This window comes from Rousettus aegyptiacus, unplaced genomic scaffold (assembly GCF_014176215.1).
Source record: "Rousettus aegyptiacus isolate mRouAeg1 unplaced genomic scaffold, mRouAeg1.p scaffold_m13_p_6, whole genome shotgun sequence".
Lineage (NCBI taxonomy): Eukaryota > Metazoa > Chordata > Mammalia > Chiroptera > Pteropodidae > Rousettus > Rousettus aegyptiacus.
The window spans coordinates 112,265,527-112,277,730 of record NW_023416309.1 but is presented as its reverse complement, the minus strand read 5'-3'; the positions used below and the strand labels follow the sequence as shown (position 1 = coordinate 112,277,730).

At 52.6% G+C, this 12,204-nt stretch overlaps 1 protein-coding gene and 1 long non-coding RNA gene across 5 annotated transcripts in view; both read right to left on the bottom strand.

Moving 5' to 3' along the window:
• Positions 1-2,418, bottom strand: part of SEC14L1 (SEC14 like lipid binding 1) — a 47,867-nt gene extending 45,449 nt beyond the window's left edge. For 2 of the 4 annotated variants that reach the window (XM_016143193.2, XM_016143196.2), the window contains exons 1-3: positions 2,264-2,418; positions 967-1,071; positions 80-172 (exon numbers count right to left, since the gene is read on the bottom strand). In XM_016143193.2, coding sequence (XP_015998679.1) covers positions 80-142 — 63 coding nt within the window. In that variant the 5' untranslated portion in view covers positions 143-172; positions 967-1,071; positions 2,264-2,418. Of the gene's footprint in view, positions 1-79; positions 173-702; positions 783-966; positions 1,072-1,678; positions 1,703-2,263 lie in introns of those variants that run through there. The other 2 variants (XM_016143194.2, XM_036222361.1) reach the window with 2 other exon arrangements.
• Positions 2,419-4,253: 1,835 nt separating this feature from the next.
• On the bottom strand, positions 4,254-7,835 carry LOC118604012. Its single transcript, XR_004951610.1, has 2 exons — positions 7,087-7,835; positions 4,254-6,609 (listed from the first exon to the last, which is right to left on the bottom strand). It is a non-coding gene; the product is annotated as an uncharacterized LOC118604012 (long non-coding RNA).
• Between the last annotated feature and the right edge of the window lie 4,369 nt (positions 7,836-12,204).

Sequence of the window (12,204 nt, the reverse complement as noted above, 5' to 3'; positions counted from 1 at the left end):
ATCAGTTTACAGATCATCAAATCCAAACACTTAAAAAACACTAGAAGCCAAAGAGTAAACTGGAATGCTGAGCACTTACAGCCATAATCAACTCGAAGGGCTGTTTATACACCCGCACTGGCGACTGGTATTTTTGCACCATGATTGCAATACAAGAGCAGTTCTCTCACACCTGCAAAACATAAACAAATGTGAGAAATGATCATGATGTGGAAAAAATTAAGTCTGCATTTACATATCATACTATGGTCTGATGGTAGAAAGGAACCTCAAAAGGTCATAATTCTAGGCATACAAAATTCAAAAGATGACACGTAGTAAGACGATAAGAGGAAGTGAAGAAAGCCCAGGCGGAATGAGAAAAACAGCCCTGTCTGGGGCCTGGAGGACTCCATTCCCCACCCGCCTTGCTGGGCCTCTCTAAGGGCTGCCCTGGGTTAGAGTCCTGTGCTACGATTTGATTATACTGATAGTCAAAACGATTAGTTCTTGAATTAGTTTCTCTTTCACAACTTCTACTAGAAGCTAAATAAAAATGGTGGCATTTTAAGATATTACGTCTGGGAACACAAAAAAAAATATAAAGTGGGGGGGAAAAGTAAAAAAGAAGTGGAAAAAAGCACTATTATGTCTCAAAATACTACTTAAAAGCTAGCTTCAAAGGAAACTTGTCAATCCCCATTTTCTAAGTGCCCGGACTACCATTTCAGAGGCCTGTCTTCAAGTGGCAGAGACACCAAGAACTCTGTCCTGAGGCTCCAGCGAAGTTCCCAGCATTGATGCTGTAATATCGGTAAATCATCAATTAAATGCTGGCGCCTACTTCACGTGTCAGGAATTCACACTCCCATCCCAGCCCCCTCTCCCCGGAGGGTGTTTCTGAAAACACGCTTTTATTTGGAGTCTTTTGTGTGACTTCAGTCCTTATTTGAAAATGAGAAAGAAAAATAAATCCAAAGAGCCTACCTGTCCTGCAGAGGATAATCATTAAGAATGTTATTTTATGTTGAGTATGGTGAGAGCACACGCAGAAGTACAAAATGGAAAATCCTCAAGGAGCCCAAAGTCTATCTGTAAAAAGGAAAAAAAAAAAAAAAAGATTTTACTTCGGAAGGTTCCTATATACTGTACTCCATTTAAACAAGTCTGGAACTTTCCTGGTATGTTCGTTCAGCACCCCAGCTTGGAAGGAAAACAGCCCTATCCGACGATCTAAAAACTGCTAAACAACTCTCGGTGACCTCAGGCAAGTCACTTGACTTCACTTGGACTCAGTTTCACCTCTGTAAAGTGAAGTTCGGGGTGAGATAATCTTGAAAGACTTCCAGCTCTAAAACCTGGAGACTCAGCCAAACGCTGGAGCCCTCCACCACCCTCAGCGGGAGGCCGTCACCGTCCTGACTCTGGGGCGGGCAGGTCCTGGTGCGCTGCTGGGGCCACGTTCTATTTAGTTTTGCAACCCCGACGATGCTGGTTCACAGCAGGAATTCAACAATCTTTTTGATTAATTGGGAAAATTACTTTAGGGCATCTCCCCGTTAAGGAGGAAGGGAGATTATCGAACAGAAAAAGAGGTGGGGGAGGATGAAAAAAGAGGAATGAATGCTCGTGTAAGGCCCTGTAACTTCCACTCGGGGTTCCACTGCCCGCCGGACCCAAACTGACTACGCTTAAGAACCTGCTAATTCACGAGTTTCTGAGTCCTGCCAGTCCCCGGCTTCGGATGCTCTGGTCCAGAGAAGCGTCCTACGTGGGAATCCGGAGTTACAGCGGCCCAGTGGCATCCTGGCCCAGGGCGGCGTCTATTGCATGACAATTGGTCCCTAAACATTAGTCAAGGGCCAGACCCAGCGAGTCCATCCCGAGCAGGCTCGAGGGGTGGCCGGGCCCTCGGATCGGTCTGGGAGTCCAGCGCGGCGGCTCCGGAGGATCCCTGGCCCCGGCAGACCCCGGACGGTGCACTGCCAGGAATGGGCTCGGACCTCACACTCTGCTGCCCGCAAGGAGGGGTCCGCGAGTGGGAAAACCGGCGGGATGGGGGCGGGGAGGGGCGACCAGTACAGGAGTGGCGAGGGGCGCAGCGGGCCGGGGCCGTGAGGAGGGCCGACTTGGGGTCCCCGGGCCCCGACCGAGGGGGCCGAGGGCGGCCGAGGAGGCCGGGAAGGGCGGGCCCGGCGGGGAGGCGGCCGCGAGAGCCCCGCGCCGCCGGGAGTGGGCCGGGCCGGGTGCGCGCTCGGGGCCCGCCGCGGCTACGCGCGCCTACCTCTGTCAGAAGGGCCGGGCCCGGGACACGGAGCGGCGGGGCTCGCGCATGCCGGCGGCTCCACGGTGCCGTCGCCGTCCCACTGCCGGCGGCCGCAGCTCCGCCACCGGTTCCGGGGAGTGGGCCGGGGGAGGCGGGAGCGGGAGGGGCGCGGCGAGGCTCCAGTGGTTGTTACGGGTGACGGGGTGGGCGGGGCCCGCGCGGCCGGAAGCGGCGCGCGTGCGCAAACACGGCCGAGGGGGCGGAGGCCGGCGCGACGACGGTTGCTAGGGAGGGGGAGGGGCGGCAGGCGGGGGTCGGGCCGAGCTGCGCAGGCGCCAAGTCGGGGCTGGCGGGCGTGGGAGGAACTCCGGCGGGGGTTGGGTCTGAAGTGCGGCCGGAGTTGCTGAAGGCCGTGGCCCCGCCTACCTTGCGTCACGGGGCGGGGCCACGGCGAGGGGCGGGGCCAGGCACAAAGGGGCTCGCGCGCGGGAGGGTCGCGAGTTGTCCGGCTGAATTGGCGCTGGAGGTCCGCGTGGTGTCAGAGTGGCCGGGGCCTTCCCGCTAGGCGCATGCTCTGAGGCCCTGTCCCCAGGCTGGTCGGCGCTGGCCGGCCCCCCGCGCTTCCTCATTTTTTGTTGACTGCTCAGAAGCAGCTGGCTGCCCCTGCAGTGCCCTGACTGCATTCTCGCGTTGTAATGCCGATGAGGCAAACGCCGGAGCTGGGAAGGGCCTGGGTGGGACCCAGCAGCATCCTGGCAACAAGTCCTGGCTGTGGAGTGTCACTGAGACAGGAGCCAGGGTCTGCCGTGTGCGGGGATGAGGGCTGCATTTCAGCTAGAGAGCCGCGGTTCCAGCTCCAATTTTAAACACAAGGGTGATGCACACTGAGACATTTAAGGGTCCTTAATGATAGGAGCTAATGACTAGAGCGGGGCACCACGCACCGCCGCCCACACGGCAAAGCTGGTTTTATAACCAACATACAATTTCTCCATCAATGTCACTGTTGTTCCGTTCGCGTTAGTCACCCTGGGTGGCTGTACATTTGATGCTGCCACTCTGCACAGTATTTTTGGAACTGTTTGGGAATTTCCTTCAGGGCCAGTTTACCAGCCTCACAAGAAAACCATTCATTACTTGATCACACCTTTTCAACTCAAACCATCTCTTTGCAACTGGATCACCCACACTACTCACTAGACACAGCTCAGACTGGCTTTTGCCTGTTAACGTCACAACCACCTTCAAAACACGCTTTGAGAGACAACCCAGGAACGATGAACCCACTGAGAGGAGTAAACGGTAGCACCTGTGACATGGTCTTGCCAAAAGCTGACCTGACCTGCTAAGCCTCTAGATGTAACCACCAAGTCCCAGGAAATAGAGAACATGCCAAATGATACCATAGAGAAACAAGTATGGACTGCGGGAAACTGTGCATGACAAACATACTCTTTGTCAAATAAATCCGAAAGGAAAAAAGAGGGTAAGGACCAACCTGTAGATTAAAAGACTGGGAAATTCACTGAGCCATACACTCATGATTTGTATGCTTTTTTTCTACATGTTATACTCCAATTAAATATTAAAAAAAAAACAACAGACCTGAGACATCAACCAATTACAATATATGAACTTCATTTCTATTTTGATTCCAACAAATCAAATAGTAATTTTTTTCATCAAATGGTGAAGTTTAAACACTGAGCACATAATGATTTTAATTGAAATTACTATTAATTTTTAGGTGATATAACAGCATTATGGCTAATATTTTTTTAAGAAGCCTTATCTTTTAGGATAGCTGAAATATTTTTGGGTGAAATGATGTGATATCTAGATTGCCTTCAAAATAGTGCAGATGAAGAAAGGGAGGAGTAAGGGCCTAGATGAAATAAAATTGGGCCTAAGTTGATAATTGTGCATTTTATTATTCTGTCCACTTATGTTTATATTTGAAAGTATCCATAATAAAACATCACACACGAAAAAAAAAGATTGTCACCACTGAGGATGGCAAATCAAGATGTAATTACAAAAGAGGTTTTCAAATATGTCTCAAGCAATAGCAATATCACCAAGATACGTGAACAGATTTCCAAGGCGAATAATAGGAAGGAAACAGCACTTGTTTAGATACACGTTATGGCATGCTTGATTGTTTTTAAAACAGTTGTACTGGCAGGTGTCCAAAATCTGCAAGAAAGTACTGAGTTAAAGCAAAAGATCAAGTTCTCTTCTTTTTAACACACGTGCAACAGACCTCTTAGTATGTGTCACACGCTGTGCAGGGCATAAAGGTGAGTGAGGGTTGGAGGGAGAAGAGGAGAAGCATCCTGGGATCAGGTTTGGCCACCAGTGACCAAAATCCCAAAGTAAAAGTGTCATGATAAAAGTCTGTCATATCCTTCTCACGTGGATGAAGTCCAGGGCTGGTACAACACCCCATGGTCACTGTCAACTGCCGACTCTCCCAAAAGACCACCAGAAAAAAAGCTGCAATGAACCAAAGCTGAAATGATTAAAGCCGCTGCAGTAGGGGAGAGTACTTTGACCAGAGCCAGCCCCAAGTCACTTGGCATGTTGGTAGGGAGAGGTCCAGGCGGAGCCTTCAGGGTGTGAAGGTCTCTGCTCAGCGTTCAAGGCAGGTCTCTCAAGGCTGGTATCTAAGAAGACTGGGCCAGGTTTGTGATGTAGTAGCTTAGGTCCAGCAGACACAAGTCTTGAAGATTCGAGCCTGGATGAGTAAATAAATAGTTGTTTGATAAAGGAACTGTTTGCCCGGGTGAGCAATCTGTCATCCTGAGAAGGATATTGTTTGCCAAGATGAGCCAGAAATTATTCTTTATGAATTCCCTGAAGCAAACAGTGAAGTTATTTATTGGTTTACAGTCTTATCTTCCCGAACAAGCGCTTCCTAGGTAAGTAGTAAGTCGTATTAACACAGGAGGCCTTAGATCTCAGTCCTGACGGCTAAGCGATGTGGATGCAGGTGGTCTCTCTTCTCGTCATCAGAGACCTAGGTCCCTTCTGTCATGCTGCTTGGCCATTATCCCAACGTCCTCCGCCTCCAGCCAGCAAGCAGGAAGAAACGATGAAAAGGATCAAATGTCCTTCCTTGAGGGATGCCTCCTTGGAAGTGAGGTGTGTAGGACAATCAGAGGACAGGGCGGGATGGAGGGACAGCAGAGGGACACTGCTCCCCTTGCCGTCAACGGCACACCCGCTGTCTCCCTCAGACAGACTCTCTCTGCAGTCCTCTGACGACAGTGTTCAGGAACACCCTGAAGGAGCCCCTCGCTTGAGGAGCATTTTCATTTCACCTGTCTGTGGTGGACGGAAGGCTTGACGGGGCGTCACGCAAAGTCTACACGTATCAGGTGGCCTAGGGATGGAGACGGAGGATTCGTAAGTCCCGGCATCCGCAGCAAGACGCTCCGGTCCCTTCGGGCTGCTCGGCGGAGTCCCTGTTGGAGCCTGATTCTGAGGCTGCCGTCCCATGTGTCCGCGTCTGGCTGACGTCGGGATGCGGTGCCAACAGCCCGCGCACACCTGCCTGGGCACCGACACTGTGGCCTGTTCCATCTTCCCCCACGGGGCTAACCCAAGCTGGGGACACTATTACTGTCTCCTCTGGCCGCCTGTTCTTCACAGCTCTTAGGGTAATATTAGGAGTCATCTCGAGGAAAGCGTGGGTTTTGGTGACACTAAGGGGATTGGGGGTCCTTGAAGGAAAGACCTTAGGAGGCAAGTGATGGTCTTGGCTGAAATTTCGGCCCAACATTTTCCCCACGGCAGCGAGAGAAGCAGGAGATCAGTCCGAAGCATGCCTTCGAACTTCGCGAAGCGTCGGGGTCAGTTACGCAGCTAAGGCTGTGCCGGGGGGCCCTCACTTCGTCCTCTCTGTCCTTTCCGGTGGCCCTACCCACCCTGGCACTTGTGCTTCACACTTCGGTCAGCCAGGGACATGTCAGGAAGAGACTACGTTCTCATTTGGTGACAAAGAATCAAAGACAGCCTCGCAGGGCACGACAGATTCTCCTGTCATAGGCCATCTGGCCAAGTCTCCAGCAGGGAAATTCTGGACAATGCAGGTTACCCTACAGGCACAATTTCCTAATGGAGCTCTGGCGGTCATCCGGTGGCCCTGAGCTGGAACCACCGCCCCATTCCTAACCTGGGGACACTTCGAGCCAAGAAGCCAGATCTGCAAAAGTTATCGCCCCGCCTTAGATATTTTGAAAATATTTCACTCCGTCTGGAGAGGCGAAGCTCCCCATATCTTGATTTCTCTGCCCAAAAATCCTCCCCCATCCAGGGCACACTTCGCGCTGCTGGCAGGATCCTCTTCGGTCTCCTCGGTCCTTTGCTCGAAAACGACATTGATGACAGAAATGAATTTAAGCTTCAAAGCCTGCCACCCTAGGCCTTCTCGAAATCTCGTCCCCAGCTCCCTTTGTCCAGAATGCTTTTATTTTCATCTCCACTTTACCGGTTCATTTATTCCTTCCTTCGTTAGCTCAGCAAACAATTATCCGGTCCCTTAATTTATTCAGACACCATGTTAAGCACAGGAGCGTAGGAAGATACACTACATAAAAGCAGAGTTTACTTCGAGGCGCTCAGCCCACTGCGTAGGACGGTGAACAGTGCCAGCGCGGCCTGGCGAGTTCCGTGGTGCCCTCCCTCCGCCCCCCGCCCGAGCCTGTCTTTCGCCTCTTCTTTTTCTGTATGCTTCTGCCTTTGGCACTGCCATTATAAGACACGCTTCCTGAAATGAGACCGTAAAAGAACCAGGTCTGTCTCTCCCATCGTAAGTTGCCTGGGACCTGGGACCCTACCTGCTCATTTTCTTCCAGCTCTCACAGATTTTCCGGAGCCCCGTTCCATGCTGAATGTTGGTTGGGTTGAAGTGACGAGCCTTAGGCGAGGCCTCTATTCTGAGCGCATCTCACATGTCCCTCCGACCCGCGGACTGAGCCAAAGTACCCTGAGGGGCGACGGATGCCCTCCCTCTTCCATCCCATCCCGTGTCACCGAGCTAGGACATCGAGCCTAGGAAAGCAGCCTGGATTCAGGGGGGACTTGCTGCAACACGCCCTGGGAAGCACCGTGCTCATCTGAGGAGATCTGGGTCGGCCAAGGAGGACCGGAGGCCTTTGGGCTCCCGGCGAGGAGGGATAAAAATAGCCGACCCAATCACACTTCTTTCCGGTTTGCTTGTTTCGCAAAACAGAGTCCTCGCTTCTCCTACGGCGATGCAGCCGCGAGTCGGTTCCCCGGGCCGGATCCGGACTTGGGTTAGCAAGTCAGCAGCACGTCCCCAGGCTGCTCCGCTGCCAGTCGCGCAGGCTGGAGGTGGAGGTGACCTGTAAAAGGAACGAAGCGCTACCGAGGGACAATTAGAATCCGCGTGACAAGGGGGGACCAGGCGAGGAGTGAGAAGCAGAGAGCTCTAATCCAGTTGGTAAAGCGGTTTTCCCAGGGGTACCCACGGAAGAGAAAGGCGTCCTTCGCTTGGCCTCTGTGGGCAGAGACTGACCAGACAGGAGAGAGGCAGACGGATCATTAGAGCCTAGAGCCCCCCCCCCATTTCTCCTTGACATGGCTGAAAGACCCTGACATTTCCTTCCACCCCCAAAAGTTTTTGACCCTGGAGGGGAGTGTTTCAGTTCAACTCCTTATTAGGGGTTCATCCTGTCACACAGCCAGGCATCCTATAGCTCTGCCTCCAGAACGTTCTGTGACCTCCCTTTGAGAATCACAAATCTGCTCATTTCACACCTCGCTGAAAAGTCCATCCCTCACCCTTCCCACCTCGGCAGGGCCCGTGTGCCCGCTGGAGTCATCTCAGGAGCCGGAAGCACTTTTAGGATTTCTCTCTTCCAAAGGAAAAACGAAACGTTTTGTTTTAAATCGGATATTGATGAGATTTGGTGTCAGAAAACGTTTGTCTCGCGGGGTTGTTAAGCTTAGGTAGGAAAACATTTGCAGAAACACTTTGTAAGTGGTTAGGCTCCGTGTGAGTGCTTCCGGAATGTACGGCAAGCATGGGTTACTATCCAGCCGACCCCTCTGGTTGGTTACCAGCATCGCCATCTACTTATTTAGATAAGTCCTCCCCCATCTTAAATTTCCCCTAAACAGCAAAATAATGGGAAGAGTGTTGACCAAATGACCAGTCCTCACCTGAACGGCCGTAAGCACAGACCCACTGAAAAAATGGGGGGGGGGGGGTCTTTCTCGGCAAACCGCCTGCCATAGCAGCAAATGACACAGGGTCCTCCGTGGAGGGGTCAGGAAACACACAGAGACGGTCGTCCACTTAGCTGGGCACCACGGTCACTGTCGCCCTCCGAGTTCAGAAAGCTCACTCGGCTCTAAGATGCTGAAGTCTGAGAGCATAACCGACCCTAAGAGGGACCGTGCCTGCCAGCCCTGCCTCCCACGGTGGCCTCTGTTGGGTCCTGGGCCTGTGTCAAGGCGTGACCTGCGGCTGCCTCTGGGACGTCGGCGGGGGTTCCACTGCTCCCCAGAGGTGCTCGACCACTCTGATGCAAAACCAAGAGCCAGCAGGACCCTCCTGCACGCCCCCGCGGCCAGGAGGAACACCTTCGAACCTTGCATGGCAGGGGGAGGAGACGTGTTACATGTAGGCTCGGGAGCACACACCCTGGGGTTCCTGGGGCCGCCATAACAGACCTCCGTAAACAGGGGGGCTGAAGACAACGGAAATTTATTCTCCCACAGTTCTGGAGGTGGAATCGCGGGGTTGGCGGAGCCATGTTCCCTCTGGACGTTCTAAGGGAGGGAGGAGGCTTCCTGCCTCTTCCCTGGGGGCTCCAGGTGTCCCCTGCATCTCTGTGCCAAACCTCTCTCTGTAAGGACACCCAACCTAAAGCCACCAAGATCTCACCTTATCTACATCTGCAAAGACCCATCTGAATGACACATCCACGGCCCCCCAGGGTCACTTAGACTCCTCTTTGGGGGGGGGGGCGCCATTCAACCTCTACAGTTGGTCAGAAAACAAGCTCTGTTGGGGGGAAGGGGGCACGCTCCTGCTGTGATTCCCCTGGCGACCACCGTTTCAGCATGACATGGGGAAGAAGGAGGCTACGATCCACAGGGTGGGCCCCCAGGACCCCGAAGGCACAGGCTCCTGCCTGACCCCCCAACCACTGGGCCTCCTGAGGAAAGTGAGGCTGAAGGAAGGGCGAGGCAGGCTGCCGTCCACTTGCTAGGCCCGGGCTGCGGCAGAGCCTCAGGACAAAGACACTGTTGGTGGTGGGGGTAGCCACGGCTGGCCTTTGCGTCAGGCTGGCCTTGCTCAAAGGTTTGTCACGTGCACCTGGAGCAGCTCGACTCATGGGACCTGTTCGGCACACAGAAGGCTCCTTTTGGGACCAGCCTCGTGGCGGCTCAGGGGAGACTTCCGGAAATCCCTGTTTTCCCACGCTCAGGGAAACCGAGGTACAAGGAGGCTTGGTTATCTAATCCCTACAGAGAGTTCAGGACTTCGAAGCCAGTTGACAGTGCCTCTCTCTTCACGTGACATCGAAACATGGTGCCCGATTTAATTCGGTTACCGTTAAAAACAGCCCCCTGCGCTGCCCACCGACTGTACCAGGCCTGGCATTGGGCCCTTGACATGCATCGGCACCGATCCTCATAAGAGCCCATTTTTTAGATGGGGACACCAAGGTACACACAGGGGAAGTGACTTCCAGGGCAGAGACCCTGAACCTAAAACTTTTGGACTCCGATGTCCACGGGAATGTTTCTATTGCATTAACTTCTCTCTGTTTAACTCACAGTTTTCTGCTTTTACGTTCTTTCTCCGAATTCATCAGTCTCAAGATTTGCATGTTCAGGAGTCACGGTGAAAAGCTCACGCATAAGCACGTAAGGCGTATGGAATGCCCGGGTGGTGTCCACCCGTTCACATGCGAGCACCTGATAAACATGCATTCGCGGACATTCTGCTGAGCGGACAAACCCAGAACATATCTCGCCATAAAATATTTCCACACGGCCCCTGTGACGAGGTTAAACCGGCTTGACTCATAAATTCTTTAAATAGCAAGTGGCAATAACCTGTATGACTTTGCAATGGTCCATTTATTCTTCCATCCGTTTATTGTTCTGAGTCAGAATATTAAAGTTCCCGAGTGCCTAGCGCATGACGTAGTGGAGAAGAAAAAAAAAAACCCTGCGAATGCAAAAGCTAAGGATCAACTTCAAGTTTTAGAACAGTAAGTTACAGATCCCCTTGACTTGGTAAAAATAATAAAGTGGTGGGTTTTTTTCCTCCTCCTCCTCCTCCTCCTCCTCCTCCTCCTCCTCCTCCTCCTCCTCCTCCTCCTCCTCCTCCTCCTTCTCCTTCTTTGTCTTTAAATCCACTTATGCTTCCGTCCTAGCAGCAAAGACCGCTGGGTCGGTTTGCATCTCGATGCAAAGTGAAATGTATTCTCTCATGGAAGTCATTTCTGCATCCCTTGCCTTGAATTACCTGCACGACAAGCTGAAAGGAACCAACAGTTTCCCCCAAAGTGGGCTAGAACTCCCCGAAAGGAAAGCCGAGAACATTTCCGGGCTCCAGAAAACCCAGGTGCCTCCGAGTGGCGTCCCCCTCTCCAGGCTCGCGATGCCAAAATCCGAGTCACCTTCGAGGCCATTCTGTTCGTCTTGGTCAAGCCCTAAATGTTTAAGAAGTCTGAGAGAAGCTTAGCACTCCTCACGGCTAAAGACAGAACTTAACTTCGAGCTGCGACAGCTTAAGAAAGGACTTTATTAGCCAAAACATGGAGCCTTGGTCAGTGCCTGTGACCCACATGACAGACACTTGTGAAGAAATCCAGGCCCCATGGCTGCCAGGTGAGACCCATTAGGTTCCCGATGTTCCCAGAGATAAAAATATTTTGAAGCGGAGACAGGATGGGGTTTTGTTCCTGCCGAGGCCGTGACCGTTTTTCATTAAGAGCAGGGAGGTTTTATAAATAGAGCCCAGCACAGCTCCCATCAAAGCCCCCAACTGCAGTTCTACCCACGAGAAGGGGCATTTTCAAATTTTTTTAAAAATCATGCAATTTTTTGAATGATAGAATAATATATGCCGTAGCAGACTGCGTGCTCGGCATCCGTTCCTCCCCGTTGTCCGTCGCAAGGCCCCGCCCCGGTTTCTGCCACACGCCAGGGCTCCGAGGAGAACTGCATGCTGCCCCGGCCCCAGCGGGTAGACCAGGTGCCTCAGGCATCCCTCCTCCTGGAGACTGATTCACGACTGATTCAGACCCACAAGGCAGGCGGCCAGGGGTTTCTAGAAAGATCCCTGCACTCTGAAAAATAAGACACTAAGAAAGAAGGTGCCCGTGTCTGTGTCTGGACAATTTTGTGCCTGCTACAAGTCCCAGAGCCATGGGGTGCCCTCAGGGGAGCCGGGCTTCGGAAACAGGTGGGGGCGCGGGCAGAGGGGGCGGTGCTGGGGCTGCAGGGAGGAGAGGCGGAAGAAGCAGACTGGGTCTTAATGACATCTCTGTCCCCAACTTGCCTCGGGCTCTTCTTCTGTGCTAGACTTGCAGTCACGTGAGCTCGCCAACATCCTCATTGCATAATGCACTTTGAGGAAGGACGTTCTGTTCCTTGGGGCTGAAAGCCACCTGAGCCACACGCTTGTTTTGGAAACATGTTTAAACGCAGAAATGCGTGAAGAACAACATGAGAATCGCCTCTAATCCCACCGTCCAATAATCCCCACGACACGTGTTTGGTCGATTTTGCTTTCTTAAACCACCGATACGGTGGTGCTAATTGCGATATATAATTACGTAAGTAATACACTTGCTCCTTGTAAAAAAATTCAAATGGCGCAACTGTTGAGTGCAGAGGTGAACGGCTCCTGTGACCCCGTCTCCCTCGGAGGTGGCCTCCGTGCAGTCGGTCACCTATGCTGAGAATCC